An 18,092-nucleotide genomic window follows, 5' to 3' on the forward strand; every position below is an offset into this window, starting at 1 on the left:
GATACACGTGTAAAACCAGGCCTTTCTTTGTAGTTTAGGAATGAGTAAGATTTGAGTCAGAGGCTGGGTTAGGGAAGGGGAAAGCGGAGGGTCATGGTTAAATTCTGGGTGGAAATGAAGTCCTCTAGAGAGACAAGGTGAGGAAAGAAGGAGTGGGCCAGAGAAAGTAAGAGTAGAGCAAGAGGCCGCCAGGTGTGAGCCAACCAAGGAGATGCAGAAAGGGCAGGCGGCCGGAGGGATGGCGAAATGGGGAAGAAGCTAATGATAAATCTTGTCAACACAGCCAGGGACAACTGGAACAGCAGAAAAAAGGCGACTAGAATTGTTCACACACACGTGACTAGTGACTCGTGTGTGTCAAGGTCGTTTTAATCAAATGACGTGGATAAAAGGGTGAAGGCCCTCAGAAAGAACTGCAGAAAAGGAAATGTGAAGAAAAAGAGAAGATATTTGAGAAGCAAGGTGAGGAATGAGATGAAGAGGTTGGAGTAGGAAAGACAGAAGGAGTGAAGCTGAGATATTCTTTCTCACACGCACGCTCATTCATCAGCCATAGTGAGGCCAGAGAGAAGTTGAAAACTACACAAAGGCGGCCTGAGGATGAAGGGTTTCGGTGAGGCTCTGGGTTTCTGTGAGAGTTTCAGTGAGGCTGAAGGAGCAAGTGACAGGAACACACAGAAGAGCTGAGGAAGTAGCCTCAGGATGGAGATGAGGGGAAAGAGGAGTCTGGAGTCCAAGGACAGGTGTGGGCAGTAGCCTTGGGTCGCCATATTTAGCTTCATGTCACCGCAGAGAACTGTTTCCACGAATGTTCTTTCAATCAGAAACTCTTCAGCGTATGGTATTTCATAAGTGCTTCGGTTTCTTAATCATTATGAAATTGAGGTCTTAACTGCTAACTGTGGCACTATTATGGGGAGGCCGACGAGGACTTTCAGTGCTGTAGTGAGCCAGCCCAGTTGATTTCCCAAACAGCTCTCCAAGGCAGCTGCAGTTTCCTTCGCCTTGGAAGCTGAGAATGAACTGGATGTAGTGATGGAGGTCTGTTCCTTCCCCTCCTGTTCTTGTATCTCGCTTTTTCTTTTTTTTTTTTTTTAATTTATTTGAGAGACAGCGAGAGAGAGAGCACAAGCAGGGAGAGGGGCAGAGGGAGAAGCAGGTTCCCTGATGAGCAGGGAGCCCGATATGGGGCTTGATCCCAGGACCCTGGGATCATGACCTGAGCTGAAGGCAGACGCTTAACTGCTGAGCCACCCAGGTGTCCCTTGTATCTCCTTTTGTTGCCACTCTGGCAGCGAGTGTCTAAGCGCCTTCACTGACCACCCACATTCCTCTGCGTATCTCTTCAGCTTTATCCCCAGCCTGCCCTTTCCGTGGACTCTATAGCTGCTGGCCAGGCCGCACTGTTGCTCAGCCCTGATAAGCAGGTGCCTCCCTGCTTTTCCACCTTAGTGTCCCCTCACTTGGGTGCCTTCACTCAAGCGTGTGTCCTCCTCACCTTACATCCCCTCAGAGCTGCTTCTGGATGAAGTCATCCTCAGGACTCAAGCCCAGAGCAGTCTCTCTCTGCTCACCTTCCTGCCATGGGTCAGGCCAGGGTTGGGGGGCCAGGTGTGTCTCGTCTCTGTGCCCGAGTGCGTGTCCTTGTGGGCAGACGCCAGGGCTAGACTCCCTGGAACACCACACTGTGATTCACACGATGGGCCTCAACAAGGATTTGTTGATTCATTGGATTTTTGAGGAGAAAGGGATAGGAGCTCTGGTGTGAGGTTGTAGGTCAAGATTTTGCTCTCAAATTCTGATTTGCTCCAGTTTTATTGAGATGTAACGGGAGATAGCTGAACGATTCAACTTACATGTACACCACAGAAGCCTCTGCCATCTCATATATCACAATCTAATTTAAAATTGGAAAGTCAGAGATACCCTGAGTGCGCTCCTTGTATCTGGATGTACAGGTCTCTGCCCATGGATTCTGGCATGGCTCGTAATGGAGTTGAGTCAGGGAGGAGCTTTGGCCTCGGTGGGGCATGGGAAGGAGTGCAGGCCGTGCCAATTGTCCCTGCCCTGCCATTTCCATGGTGATGGCGGACACCGTAATTCAGGCCCGATGTACATGCTGTTCCAACAGTATAAAAATGGCAGGTTCAGAGACAGTGGCTATGTGCTTTTTAAAAACAATATAAAATTTGAAGGGTGACCAAATTGTGACTATATTATTATGGTTACAGCAACGATTCACAGACATTTTCTCATTCTTCTTCCACTTTAATTTCTGCATATTAAGAAAAAAATGCCAAGAACTGTCACATATTGACTTGAAGTATCACCTTTGTGTTTTCTTGTGTTGCTGTATTTCTTGGTTTATACTTCGGCTCATAATTTGTCAGGGAAAATTGATTCTAAAATCCAATTTTTTCTTGCTGCAGATTCCAACCAAATCAAAGAGAAAAAGAAAAAGGAAGTTAGGGTTTCATTAACCAGTCTGTTTCTTCAGCAGTGTGAAGTCCCATTTAATGACCACCTTTTCCTTCATGAAAATGCTCTGCCTTTCTCTGGACTGTGCTTTGTAGTCATTCTGATAATTGTTTGGTGTGTTTTTCTGATTCCTGATTTTTTTTTTTTACATTCCTCATTTTCAAAATGTTCACTTCGGAAGGCTGTTTTCTTGAAATAGTCGACAGATGTTTATCCATTCTTTGCCGAGGGCTAGGCACTTCCACAGCATTGCTGCTTCTGATGCTGCTAACCAGAACCTGAGGATAAGCAGGAAGCTTGATCAAGAGAGGGTGTACTTTATTCTAGGGGTGGGTGGTGGTCGAATTCAGGTCCCACTTTTGCTATTTTGAAACTAAGAGAGGCACCTAGGCGTTCTTGTGGAATGCAGGAGGAATCTGTATTATTTATGATTAGAGCAGGAAACGACACCTTGAATCGGTTTAGTTTGAAGCGAGTTTGGAAAAGGACTGTTTACCAAGGTGTGGACAGTGCACAGAAACTACAAGAAGTAGTACAGTATCCCGGAGCTAGATGCAACTTGGTGTAGTTCCCACCACCTGTAGTCCCAGAGGAGGAAAATGGGAGCAATTTTCGGAATCTGGAGGGGGTGCTGTGTGAAGAGAGCCACGTGGAGAGGGTCATTTTATGGAAGCTGTGACCTTTAGTCAAGTGATACAGCCAACCCACAATGGACCCTCGTGGAGGGAAGCATGAACCGTAAATGCCCTAGACTTGGTCATCTTGTCCCCCCAGGGTTCCTGCGTGTGCTCTCTATTGGTAAAACCAAACCAAACTAGAAGCCACAGGACGAGGAAGCCCATCGATGTGCTTAAAATAGGTCTGTCTCCCAGGGCTCAGAGCAGAGCACTGAGCTTGAGGGGAAAATGGAAGATTGGGGTATTTACAGATTTTTAAAGCTAGAAGAGACTTTGAGAACAACCAGTCCATCTTCCTTGACAAAGAAATAGAGCCACAGACTGGTTGAGTTAATTCTTTCTCAGTTATGTGACTGGTGGGCGGCAGAATTGTTATCGAGCCTGAGATTTTGTGATCCTCAGTTCTGTGTCCCTTCTACTCACCATACTTACAGAGTAATTTGAGAGGAAGGGGAAGAGAGGAAGGAAGGGCAAGGGAAATTAGAGTCATGTTTCAACTTATTAATTCTCTGAGTAGATGCTCAATTCCACATGTGTTGTTAGAGGGATTTAAACAAGGTCAGAGCTCAGTTATAATTGGTTGTGTGCTTAACAAATATGTGTGTGGAAGGCGGTAATAAAACTGGCATTTTATATTAAGGAATATATGAGTGCATCTGGAGTTGGCCTAATAGCCAGCCCACTCAAATTGTGTAGCTTTTGTTCCTTATTGATTCTGGCCTTGCTACTGTGCTCTTTGTGAAGTCTTTTATGGCCTTGGCATCTTGTTTTAAATCTAAGCTTGGAGTGAAGGCTGGATCATGTATGGCTGCCATCTTTCATCAGCAGAATCATCTTAGAACTCAGAGGCCAAGGGCAAGAGGACTAATTATGTACATATGCATAAATCACTCATATAGGCATTGATTCACATAGATATGTACATATGCAAATAAACACTCAGGTATATAAGTAATTACCAGCTAACATTATTGACCTAGGATTCCTATATGATATCTAGAAACTGGAAATGGTATTGCTGTTTGTAGTATTTTCCTTCATGTTATAACCCTTGGGGAATGAAAGAACTAAATGAAAGAACTAAAACAGTGCCTTCATTTCTACATCAGTATTGATGGAGACAGGCAATTCGTTATTGGTATTCTTAGGTACTCTTCATTGGTTCATTTGTGAATAGTCATCAATAAATGTTTATTGAGCACCTGCCATATGCCTGGCACTCTGCTAAGTACAAGAGATAGACAAGGAACACAGATGTAATCCTTGTTCTCACTTCATTAGGCTTTGCTAGAAAGGTACCTTGCTAACTAGAGTAAACCCAGAATTGGGTTTGCCTTTCCTATACTCCATGCAGGGAGAATCACTGTTGATGAGTGAAGATGTGGATTCTAAGGATAAGAAATTAGTGTTTTGATGTAATTGAAGTTGTCATATTACTTTGCACAAAATTTGGTGGCAGTTTGGTGGCTGGAGGGGGAAAAGGGGGAAGTAAGTGCTGCCTGGTTCGAGGATTTAAAACCTACCTTAAATATTGTTTGTATTGGATATCAGGTTATTGCTTGTAGACTAGTTTTTTAAAAAAACAATTTTAGTAATATCATTTGACTTTCTAAATGAATATACAGTAAAACTGACTTTTTTTGGATGTACAGGCCTGTGATTTTTAAAACACTTGTTTGGATTCATCAGCACAATTAGGATTCTAGAACTCCTTCTTGCTGCCCTTTTTTAGCCTCACCCTCCCCAAACCCTAATATGTTTTGACATATGACAACCATTGATACGTTCTCCATTGATGTAGTTTTTATCTTTTTGAGAATGTTACATACATGGAATTATGCCAGATACAACATTTTAAAACTGACTCCATTTAGTCACCATTTTGCCCTTGAGATCCACCCATGTTGTTATGGGCCTCAGTAGCTCTCTTCATCACTGGGTCATGTCCTGTTATTTGTGCCATATTTGATGTACTAATCCACTGAAAGATATTTAGATGGTTTCTAGTTTTTGACAACTGTGGAAAGGTGTTCTATATACAGTTGCATGCAGTGTTTTGTAGAATAAAAGTTTTCAAGTCAGTTAGATAAATACCTTGGAGTGCAGTCTATGTGGTAAACTTGTTCAACATTATGTGAATCATAAAAACAGTCTTCTAGAGTGAGTACACCATTTTCATAACCACCAGCAATGTATGCGAGTTCCACATACATTCTGAAACTTGCTAGCACTTGATATTGATGCTTGAGATATCTCTCTGACATTCTCATAAGTGTGAGGTTAGACTGACTTTTTAAAACAACCCATTTCTAAGGTCAGTGGAAATTGTATGAAAGCTAGAGAGGGTGGTAGGGGAGAGGGAGACTCCTTTCTAAGTAATCTGAGACAAAAGAAACTCCTTATCTCCTTCTGAACAGAGTATATTCACATTCAATGAATAAATGTCAGGTACCTGCTCTTTGCTGGATGCTTTCAAGTAAATCGTTTAATATTCACAACAACTCTGTGAGGTGAGGACAATCATCCCCATTTTATAATGAAGAAAATGATGTCTGGATAATTTAAGTTATTGCCTCCCCTCCCCACAAGGTGTCACATCCAAATTTCAGTTCTAGATCTCTTTGACTTCTAGATCTTTTTTCCTGCACTGTGTCAGTATCATTTTATTAGCAGTTATTATAGCAAAATTCACATTTACGGGATTCAGGGGATGGCTGTCTTAGAAAATTCTAAAGCATATGTAATTAAATTCTAACATAACATAACATGAGACATTCTCTCATTTTAGCACAGCCCTTAAAAAGTCAAAAATAATACCAAGAATTAACTGCAGTTCTATGAAGCACTAGAAATGAACTCTATATGCATAGTGTCACTTAAAGCAAAGTTCCATGGGATTCTAACACACTTCTGTGGATGTAAATTTCAGTGGCAAATATTGCTTGCTTTCTTCACTGTATCATGATACCCTTCTAACTAATATTTTGTTATATATTTTTTAAAGATTTATTTGAGAGAGAGAGAGCGAGAGAGCGAGCACAAGTGTGTGAGCGGCAGGGTAGGGCAAAGGGAGAGGGAGAGAGAATCTCCAGCAGACTCCCCCACCTCCTGAGTGCGGAGCAAGACGGTAGGGCTGGATCCCATGACCCTGAGATCATGACTTGAGCTGAAGTCAAGAGCTGGATGTTCAACCAACTGCACCACCCAGGTGTCCCATATATTTTGTTATTTTTGCAATTTCAGTGTATTGTTTCTTTCTGATCTCCCAGGCAGAATTAGGTGGCCTTCTATGGTGCACTGGGAGTGCTCTGTTATAGCTCTTGTCACATCGTACTTGTAATTTCCTGTCTTTTTGTCTGTTTTGGCCACGATACTGAAGGCTCCTTATAGATTGTATCACGTTCAGTGTTGCATCTCATCGTGTAGCACATTATCTGGCACATAGAAAACATTCAATAAACATTTGTCAAATCAGTCTTCACCGGAATCCTGTGGCAGCAGTGACGAGTCTCACGTTTTGCAGATGAGGGAGCTGAGGGTCAGAGAGGTAAAGAAAACTGATCCAAGATTGCACAGTAAGTTAGGAGTAAACGTAAAGCACGTGTTCTCAACTCCGCAGCTTTCTTCTGCCCGGCACGACATAGCATGATTCTTGTTGTTGGGCGGGGCTGGGGTTTACAGTAGTTTGTCGAGGGTTACAGTGGCTTGGAATATACTGAGGCAGCAGAGCAGGTCATCCTGGGGGACTTGGACGTGGCCTTTTTCAACACCCAAATTTTAGATATATGTTAGCACAGTTGTTTATCTGCATCTGAGAACACCAGTGTTTTCTTGGTAAGTGTCTATAGGTCTAGTCGCCCCAGCCCCATCCCTGGCTCATGATTGCCCTCCCGATATCTTCCTTGGATGTCCTTCCCAGTTGAGATTTTCCTGTTGCGCTGTTCCTGTGCTGCTTTTATCATCCGTCACCCATTTGCGCTGCTCATCCCGCACCCCTTTAATAGTCAGTGACAAGCCAATAATTTTTATTAACACTTGAAAATGCTATTTTGCTGTTAAACCAATACTTGCAATTGCCCTAATCGGCTGCCAAATGGTAGTAATCAGAATCAGGTTTCAAAAGGTTTGGATTTCATCAGGGCTGCCCACACTGTCCTTAACGGCATATAAATTAATTATAATTAAGAACCATGTGCAGATGTTAGAAGAGAAACTTTGAACAATTTTGGTGTCTGCTCTTGCAGAATATTAAAGGGGAAAAAAAAGCCCATGAATGAATTGTTGCTGGTAAGAGTACAGATAATCATCTATGTTTGTATTACGCATTTCTATTAAAATGCACACACAGAAAGTGTTTTATAATCCTTTATTAGTTATCTGTACAACCCTTGTGTTAAGAACTTGGGTGACAGTAGAAACGATCCTTCTACTTTGTACAGAAAGCAGGAAAGAACAGCTCAGATCAAAAAGCCTGGATTTAGCCATTGGAAGTGTTGTAGGACAAGGAAGGCACTCAGATGGTAGGTCAGCTTGGACCAAGTAAGCACAAGAAGGCTCTTATTCAGCAGAAGTCCTAAGAAAGAAAATTTTTCTGCTAAGGAATTCAGTGCCACATTAGCCCTTTGCGGTGATGAGGACATCGTCTTGTAGGGGTTGAAGGGACTGGTGGTCTTTAGAAGGGCATTCTTGCCTGCATTGTGTAGGAGGACTTAATTGTTCATCTGCTGGGTCAAGGGTTTACCTGTATCTTTTCCTTCTCGTCTGTCTTGCTCTTCTCTGATTAAACACTTTCCCAGCAGCAATTTAACTAAGTCCCTCTTTTCTTTGATTTTCTGTATTTGTTGTGGCTACAGTATGTTGAAACGGATTTGGGGTTGGTTCCACACAAGAGTGTCTTTAGATAAGTAAATACCCTAACAGGACCAGGGAGCACTGTTTATTGCCATGCCAGTCACTACATTAGAAATGGAGTCATTTTGCTCATAGGATGTCTAGGTAGAATTTTCTTTCATCACTGGTTTCATGAGCACAGAGTCTCAGCACCTGCCCCAACCTCCCAAACTACCAGGGATTTCTTACCGTGTTCCTTTCTGAAGAAAGAGCGGGGGCAACAGAGTTCAGAAGCTCAAAGAGTGTAATGGCTGATGGTAATAGTGTGAGACTGAGGGGAACAACAATGCAGAGGGAATAACAATGCAGAGAGAAGTTTTAGGTTCTAAGTCAACTGAAATCAAAGATTCGTGCCTTTTATATGTTATTTCTACAGATTTAGAGGATGTTTAGATGATGTTTAGTTGATATTTAGCAGACCCTAAATGCATTTGGAGGATTGAAATTGGGTTTCCAATTTCATATATAGATGGCATTGTAATTCATTTGCTAGAAATAGATATTAGTTTTGTATTTCAGAATGGCATTAGTTAGTACATATTTGACATCTGTGATACTCACACTTTCTGCATCAGATGATTGGTGAACGCATTTATTGCCTAAGCTAAGCATTCTGAGTCAAAAGTACCTTTTTGGTTCAGCATTTTCTCTGCTCCTCTAAATTTGAATTTAGAAAATAAAACTCAAAATTGACTTGGAACTTAAATTTAATTTATGTTAATTAAAAATTTTATTTTGGATCTGTTCTGCAGAGTTGAGTTAATCATACTTCTCAGTTCATGGCACACTTTTATTATTGGCTCAGATAAGGACGTCCTGTTTAATTAATTAGTTCTTTCCGTACCTTTATCTTCCATATACATTTTAGAATAAGTTAATAAAATTCCTTTGAAAATCCTACTGTTATTTTGATGGGATTGACTTGAAGTTATAGATTAATTCGGGAGAAAATAGAACTCTATAATATTGTGATCACATCCATGAATGAGGTATATGATTACATTGTTCAAGCCTTTTTTCATACCCTTTAATAGAGTTTGAAATGTTCTCTGCAGAGGTCTTATGTATTCTTTGTTAATTCCTAAATAACTTAGAGTTGCTTTTGCTGATATGACTATCATATTTTCTAGTTGGTTAAAAGAGAGCTATTGATGTTTTCTAAGAGTATTGTTTATCTAGCAATCACACCGTACCCATGTTAAAAATAATAGTTTTTAAATTCTATTGGATTTCCTATGTAAATAATCATCATATCTTCATATAATGCTAGTTTATTTTTCCTTTCCTTCCCATTCTTCAAAACTTTTGTTTTCAGGGTGCCCGGATGGCTCAGTTGGTTTCGGCTGGGGTCACGATCTTGAAGTCATGAGATCGAGCCCCAGGTTGGGCTCCGCATGCAATGGGGAATCTGCTTGAGATTCTCTCTCTCCCTCTCCTTCTGCCCCTCCCCCCCACTCTCTCTCTCTCCCTCTCTCTAAAATCAATAAATCTTAAAAAAAAAAACCCTTTTGTTTTCTTGACTTCTTTTATTACCAAAATTTCCAGTAGTAGTGATAGCTAGCCACTAACCTTGCCTTTTTCTGAATGCCAAAATGGATGTGATCAAAAGTCTTTAGTATATTCTTGTACCAGGTAAAGATTGATGATCTTCTTCATTTCCTGTTATCAAAGAATTTTTTAAAAACATACGCTAACATTTATATCATAAATAAATGTTTCCCTTAATCAGATGTGTTTCCATCAGTTTTTTTGAGATATTCATGTAAGTATCTCCCTTAATCCATTAAGGTGGTAAATTATTTTGATTTATGTTCTGAAGTTAAGCCGTCCTTACATTCCTGGTATAAACCACACTTGATTATGATTATTATTATTTTTAAAATATACTATTTTTTTGTTTAGCTAATATTTTTTTTAGGATTTTTTTTGTCTTTATATTCATAAATGAAAGGGACCTATAATAATCTTTTCTTCTACCTTAATTATCTAGATTTAGAACTTAAACTTCCCTTGTTTTTCTATTTTGCTCAACTCTTCACTTCTTACTTAAAAGTTTGGTATGCCTCTGGGCATCTGGATGGCTCAGTTAGTTAAGCTTCCAACTTTTGATTTGGGCTCAGGTCATGATCTCAGGGTCGTGAGGTCAAGCCCCCTGTAAGGCTCCATGCTCAGCGTGTGGTGTATTTGGGATTCTCTCTCTCCCTCTCCCCTGGCTCCTTTCCTTGCTCGCTCACTCTCTCTCTCAAATAAATAAATAAAATTGTAAAAAAAAAAATTTGGTAGGCCTCATCTATAAAACCATGCATGCCTGTTTTGCTCTTATTTTGGCAAAGGTGGGGTGCACAGGTGGTGGACTGGTTTTGGTGAATTAGAACTGGGGGACTTTGATAACCATTTCATTTTTTTAATGGTTATTACTATATTTAAATTTTCTATATTTTCTTGAACCTTGTTTTGCTTTTTTTATTAGCTATTTATACATTACGTTTAAAAGCAGTTCATTTTCATAATATACTTTTATTATTTTAAAATTTCCATCATATATATAATATATATATATATACACACACGTTATTATTCCCTTTTCCATTGTCAATTTAATTTACATTTTCTCTCTATTTTCCGTGATTGGTCTTGTCAGAACTTTGTCTATGGTAGTCTTTTAAAGAATCAGCTTTTGGTTTTGTTTTTTCTTTTATTTAGCTTGTGTTTCATTAATTTATGCTTTTATCTTTATGTAATTTCTCCCTAAGGTTGACTCAGGTAATTATTAATTATTTTTCATTTTCTGTTTTATTATAAATGTTCTTAAAGATATAAACTTCTCTGTAAACTGTTTTAGTTGTGCTCTAGAAATTTTGATATTTAATGTTTCCATTGTTATTCTGTTCAAAGAGTTTTTTAGTTTCTTTTAATCTTTCCCTTCACTTTAGAGTTACTTGGTAATCAGTTTTAAAAAAGTGTTTGGATATGTGATTTTTTTTAGCTACCTTTAAAAGTTCACTTGTAATTTAGTCACATTATAGAAAAATGGCAATTGTTTCATATTGATTCTTTGGAATTTATTGAGGCAGTTTTGTAAATTTAATATTTTCCATGTACTTTGAAAGAATATGTACTCTCTATGGTACATGTATATCTGGATCTCTGAACTAGTAGAAGCTTATTACTCAGGCTTTGTTTTTGTTTTTTCTTTTTGAGAGAGAGAGGTGGGGGAGGGGCTGGGAGAGGGGCAGAAGGAGAGGGAGAGAGAGAATCTTAAGCAGACTCCGTGCCAAGGCGGCGGCGGGGGGGGGCTGATTCAGGGTTTGATCTCATGACCCCAAGATCATGACCTGAGCCAGAATCAAGAGTCGGATACTTAACCGACTGAGCCACCCAGGCTCCCCTCAGGCTTTGTTTCTTTGTTTTTTTTTTTTTAAAGATTTTATTTATTGGACAGAGAGAGACACAGCGAGAAAGGGAACACAAGCAGGGGAGTGGGAGAGGGAGAAGCAGGCTCCCCACTGAGCGGGGAGCCTGATGCGGGACTTGATTCCAGGACCCTGGGATCATGACCTGAGCCGAAGGCAGACGCTTAACGACTGAGCCATCCAGGCGCCCCTGTTTTTTTTGATCATTTATGTCATTGCTTATATTTCATCTGTTGGATTTATCTGTTTCTCCCCAGGTATTTTAGTTCATACTTGACACATGTTAAGCCTAGATGTTAAGATTCAGGTATGTTTATGATTATTGTAACTTCTTGGTACCAGTATGTGACATCTCTCATTGTCACTTCTAATGTTTTCACATATGGACTTTATTTTATCTTGATATTAAAATTTTGATAGATATTCCAACCCCCAAGAAGGTTCTATTCATTTATACTTCACTTGACTTACACTGTATGAGACTCCTTGTTTCCCCACACTCTCTAATGTTAGGAATTTTAAGGCCTGTTTTTATTGGTAGCTTGGGAAACTGGACCTGATGTATAGTTCTGGCACTTCTTTTTTTTTTTTTTTTCTTAAAGATTTTATTTATTTATTTGACAAAGAGACAGAGAGAGAGCACAAGCAGTGAGAGCAGCAGAGGGAGAAGGAGAAGCAGACTCCCCACCGAGCAGGGAGCCCGATGTGGGACTTGATCCAGGACCCTGGGATCACGGCCTGAGTCGAAGGCAGATGCCCAACCGACTGAGCCACCCAGGTGTCCTAGTTCTGGCACTTCTAATCTTCATTTCTCTCACTGCATGTCATATTCTAATCACAGTCTTCTTAACTGGTTCACTCCAAACAGCATGGTCCTGACTGCATTACAGGATGGTGCTTGGAAATTTGAGTTAATCATCTATTAAATCACATTTTATCCTTCCCGTTGGTGTTACCCCAGGACTCAGTTTTCTCTGAGGACAGGATTGGCTCAGATCCTCACTCAGATGTGTCTTCCCTTGGAGCCAGTGTGGGCCAAGTGTGGACTGGTTCCTGTTGTAGTTATGTTGTACCAGCTGGAAGCGTGAACCTCAGCTGCTGTGGTCTTCTGCTTGCCGGACATCTGATGACCACTCAGCTTGTGCTTCAGGGAGGCAGAGGGCCAGGCAGTGGGCAGTCACATCTCCAATCCTGTCCCTTTGCTGTTGGTTCTGCTTGTGCACCCCAGTGCCCGAATTCTGGGTGGCATGGTCTGGGGGTGCCGAGCTCCCCTGATTGCCATTACTGACCTTGGCCTGAATGACTCTTGAATTCTGTTGCACTTGACTGGCAAGCCAAGTGCAGCCAAGTAAGCAAGCCAAGCTTGCTGCTAACCTGAAGCATGTTGTTCAGGGAGTTACATCGGTCAGGGAGCTAATATGTCTTGCCCCCCATGACATTCCTGTTAATATTCCTCTCAGCCTCGGTCTGCCTTTCTCTTACCATCTCCCACATGCTGACTTTTTGCTTTCACAAATAGCTAGTCTCCTTGAACAACTTCTGTAGAAGCTTAAAGGTAACATCCTTTGCATCTATAGAGTACTTTATATTCTTCAAAGCACTTCCATATACATTCTATCATTTGATCCTCACAAGAACTCTTTCAGGTATTTAGGTTGGGCATATATCCTGATTTCCCTGCCGAGGACATGGTGATAGTGATTGGGCAACTTGTTCATCCTCAGGGACTTAGTTAATGCAGACCTGGTATCAAAATGCAATTGGGTTTTGGTTGGTGATTTTGTTCATTCATTCATTCATTCATTCATGTATTCATTTATTCATATACTCTTATTATATTGAGAGGTAGGAGAAAGGAAAGAGCAAGGGTTTGGGGATAGACAAATTTTAATACCATCCCTTATTAGTTGTGTGAACTTTGTCATTTACTTATAACCTCTCAGAAGATCAGGTTCCTTCTTTATAATATAGGGAAGAATTATGACTTAAAATGTTTATATGTGATTTAATAATACAGGAAAATTACCTGGCAATAATAGAGTCTGGCTTTATGGTAAATTACAGGTAAAATGTTATTATAAGTACATAATATGTAATATAGGCTACTATTATAGGTAAAAATGGTCAAATATTGACAATTTTATAATGGTAGAAACTCAGTGGTTTATATTTATTGAGTCCTTGCCTATGGTATGTGAGGCCCTGCTAGATCCCAAGCATGCAAATAGAAATGAGAAGAGGTCTTCTTCGTATATATCTTCTCTTAGACTGTGGAGGGTGGAGCCTGTGCCTCTTGAATCCCCCACACCAAGAACAATGTTTGCCCAGGTAGTAGGGGCTCCGTAAATGGTGACTGAGCCTAAGAGCCCCTGCCTGCAAGGAGAATACCAACTAGTTAAGAGAGGCAGTCACATAATCATATGGTTATAATAAGCAGGTATTTAGGTCGATACATGCAAGCTCTCGTGAGAGCCAAGGCAACAGCGCTCAGTTCTACCAAGGGAGAGTGAAGTCCAGGGGCGGGTTGGGGGCAAAGCTGCATGAAGACTAACTGTGGTCTGTGGAAGGGAGCAAAAGCAATTTGCTTACCTTGGACAGCATGCTTTCTCTCAACTGACCCCCTCCTAACGTGTGAAATTGAGTTTGTATTCAAAGCAGCTTCTCTGTTTGTCTCACCGCCCCTTTGTTGCTGGTATCTGCCTTAATGTATTGCTTTGTAAAGTGCTCTGCTCTATCCTTAGTATAAAAGAGACGGTCTGTAAAACCAAGATTCTATTCTTTGGGTGTCACAACTAGCCATTGCATAACAAAGTCTAATATATTGTGTGAGAAGAGATAGGGGAACACAAGAGATAGTTTAAAAAGAGCAAATAAAACATCAAAGTGGGAGAGTGTAGAGTGCATTAAAGTTAATAAACTGTCATGGCAGGGTGGACCACTTTTCAATGTGAAGGAATCTGATTTAGGGACTTGTCAGTGTAGGATCAGAATCTTATTGGAATGAAGCTAGCCGCTGGTTTTGCCAAATTTGAAATCTTTTGGTTCTTCCTGAGAAGCAATCTCTGAAATAGAACAGATTATTCTTATAATTATTATTTTGCCAACAGCTCTTTGAGGTGCTCAACCTGTCTTCCCCTGAATGTTCAGTGCCGCTCACCCCCATATAGCACTACTTTGCTTTAAGCTCCAGGACGAGGAATGCGGGCCCTGGGCCTCTTGCTAGGTTGGATACAATTCATTGACCTGGGTTTCCAGGGTTCACGGAGACCAGAAGACTGTGCTCAGGGTTGAACCACTGAGCTACTCGTCTTATTCATAAGCAATAGACAAGACGATCAATATAGCTCTCCTTCTTGGCAGTGTGGAAGGATGAGCACCACAGCGAGAGTTCCAAAATGTTTTCTGCCAAGAACTGGATTGGATTTTGTGCTTCTTCAGCCACAGAATGTCCCCAGCCTCTCACTCCTGAATCCTTAATGCCCTTTGCAGTCAGTCTGCTCAGACTGAATGCTTCCTTATCTTTCTTTTCAATATCCTCATTGTTTCTTTTTGTTAGTTGAACTCTCAAACTCTCAAAGTTTTTAGATCCCTGGTATCTTACCTTTCCTTTCATGCAAGTAGGAGATATTAAGTAGCACTTTCATCCTTGATCTTGGTAGAAGAATGAAAATCCCTGCTTCTGATTTTGGGTATAGTTTGTAGAATACTTCCTTGGAGAACAAAAATGCTATGTTTACATATTGGCATGCTGGTATTATAGTATCACTGACCTTGGGAAAATTACATAACTGTTTTGAGCTTCAGTTTCTCCATTTGAGAAATGGGGATAAAGATGACTAATTTATAGGATTTCTATGAGGACTGAAGAGATCACATATAAGGAAATGCCTAACACAGTGCACAGAGTATAACAGGTGTGCCATAAATGATTATTTAAAACAAGTCAAAACAACATAAGCAGGATCAGTTCTATTTAAATAAGAAGAGCCTTTAGAGAATGGTGAGAAATGTAAAGAGAAATGACCAAGCTCCATAGGGAGCTGTGTCCTCAGTCTGGTGCATAGTGTAAGATTTAGGGGCATATGGGGAAGCAAAATGCAGGAGTGTGTTATAGGTAAAAGGTGGTGAATTATGTACAAACACGGAATCAGTCATCTCGAGGAAGTTGTTGCTATAGGATGCCATGAAAAATTTTTCTAACGTGGCTCTAACATTACTACAGATATCAATAGTATTTGTCCACATCACCATACTTTGATGTATAACAAATCACAATAAAACTATTCCTTATAGGGGTCCCTGGGTGGCCGAGTTGGTTGGGCATCTGACTCTTGTTCTCAGCTCAGGTCTTGATCTCACAGTCATGAATTTGAGCCTAGTTAAAAACGAAAAACAAAAATCCTATTCCTTGTAATAATTGACAATGTGAGAAGCAGTGTGGTGTAATGCAATGAAATGTAAATTGACGTGAAAACCAGAAGATCTGGATTCGTGTCTGTTTCACTTAATTGGTTCCCAGTGTTGGACTTCTTAGCTTCTTTGAGCCTTAGCTTTAATATCTATAAAAGGGGAATAATAATATCTTTCTTATTTTTTCCCCTCTTGGGTTATTGTCAGGATCAATTGAGATGTTTTTTAAAGTACTGTCCATGTATTGGTTTATGGTGTTTTGTTGTTGTTGTCCCGTAGTAATAAAAGTCAGTTACTAAAAGAGTTGCTGAAGAATTTTTCAGGCTCTTGTCCTCCTTGAGGTGAGCACAAAGTAAAGGGGCTTATGTTTCTTTAGCTCCCAATAGCCAGCTTATCTAGACCATGTTTTGTTCTTAGCCTCTCCTGAGTCCATTGTGCAGTTCATTTGCCTGGTCTCTGCCATTCCCTTGGCCCAAGAGCAATTCAAGGATGGGTTGTGGCAGAAGTGCCAGGGATCACACAGCACCAGAGGGACCCCCGCCTTGGTGTGACTGCCTGGACCACTTGCGTCCTCTTTCCCTCTTTTGCCTGTTTGCTGCTGATGGCCATAGCAATAGCTTTTATTGTCTTGCTTAAGGATTCCTGATGTTTTTGAAAGTTTCATTTTCTTTCTCCCATTCTGCTGAGCAGATACGAGAGATCAGGGACTGGGCTTGAAGATAGACATTGGGTTGATGATCAGTGAAAGGAGATATAAGGCCCTTGACTTGCAGTATCCAGCCCCTTCAAAGATAGGTCGTGGAGTAGAGTCATAATTTAACCACTCTCTTTGTGTTTTCAGGGAGTCGACGAGTTGAAGATGAAGCCCAGAGTAGAGTGCTGTTCTCCCAAGTTCTGGTTGGTGTTGGCTGTCCTGGCCGTGTCAGGCAGCAGAGCTCGTTCTCAGAAGAGCCCCCCCAGCATCGGCATTGCTGTCATCCTCGTGGGCAATTCCGACGAGGTGGCCATCAAGGATGCCCACGAGAAAGATGATTTCCACCATCTCTCCGTGGTACCCCGTGTGGAGTTGGTAGCCATGAATGAGACTGACCCAAAGAGCATCATCACCCGCATCTGTGATCTCATGTCTGACCGGAAGATCCAGGGCGTGGTGTTTGCCGACGACACAGATCAGGAGGCCATTGCCCAGATCCTTGACTTCATTTCAGCCCAGACTCTCACCCCCATCCTGGGCATCCACGGAGGCTCCTCAATGATAATGGCAGATAAGGTAAAAGAGGGCTACAGGGAGGAGAACCTGGGGGCAGGGGTGGTTTGTCTTGAGAACTGAATGACACATGTGTTGTAATGTAAAACTTGATGATGAAAGACGGAAAGTAACCAGAATGCTCTGAGTAAGTAGATAGATCAGGGATCGGTCCCTTCCTTTGGAGATGAAGGTGAGGAAAAGGTGCAGGTATTCAGAGCGCCTACAGTCTTGAACAGGTGTGTGTGTCCATTTGTTTGTAAATGGATTCACTGAAATGACTAAGAGATGTTGAAGCTTATAGTTCTGTGATACATTTTCTTCAAATATGTGTGTGCATAGCTCCTTTAAACCTTTAAAGTAAGGCGTGCTCTGTTCTTTTTTGGAAACACATATTCTACTCCCCCCGCCCCATGCCAGCTTCAGGACTATAAAAAGAAAAAATCCCTTGAGGCAGATTATTTGTCTCCTTGCAGATACAAATGTCGTAGGGAAGTACTTACTGCTAAGGTGTCTGTGCGTGTCACACGGGGATCTACACATTGGAATGGATTTTAATCCATGGAACCAGTAGCAGCTGCATTTTCTCCATGCTTAGATTTGAAGGCATTGGTTCTTAACCTTGGTTTCGCATTGGATCACTTGAGGAGCTTTCAACACTTCTGATGCCTGGGTCCCACGCGCAGAGATTCTGATCGTTGGCCTGCAGTGCAGCCTGGACGGCTGGCTTCTTCTTGAAAGCTTCCCACACGATTCTAGTACGTGATTAAGGTTGCGCACTGCAGCTTTACGGCCTCAAAGAAATCGTAGACTTCTACGTTAACGTGAGGTTAACTTTCTCTGACAAGCTAATTAGGATCTGACAGTGATGTTTATTCTCTAGTTGCGCAGAAGGTGTTTTGTTTGTGGTTCTGTTTTGCTTTTCCATTTTTTACTTATTCAGAGATTTCTCCTTGCCTTAATGATTATTGCTCATTG

General features: G+C 41.1%; 1 protein-coding gene across 1 annotated transcript in view; it reads left to right on the forward strand.

Annotated features, from left to right (window-relative positions):
- GRIN2B (glutamate ionotropic receptor NMDA type subunit 2B) overlaps positions 1-18,092 on the forward strand; it is a 404,765-nt gene that overhangs the window by 108,976 nt on the left and 277,697 nt on the right. Inside the window, exon 3 of the mRNA XM_045870040.2 lies at positions 16,710-17,138. Coding sequence (XP_045725996.1) covers positions 16,728-17,138 — 411 coding nt within the window. The 5' untranslated portion in view covers positions 16,710-16,727. The remainder of the gene's footprint in view (positions 1-16,709; positions 17,139-18,092) is intronic.

The sequence above is a fragment of the Mirounga angustirostris genome, unplaced genomic scaffold, assembly GCF_029215605.1.
Source record: "Mirounga angustirostris isolate CCGP_5_RB_7025 unplaced genomic scaffold, mMirAng1.0.hap1 SCAF_5, whole genome shotgun sequence".
NCBI lineage: Eukaryota > Metazoa > Chordata > Mammalia > Carnivora > Phocidae > Mirounga > Mirounga angustirostris.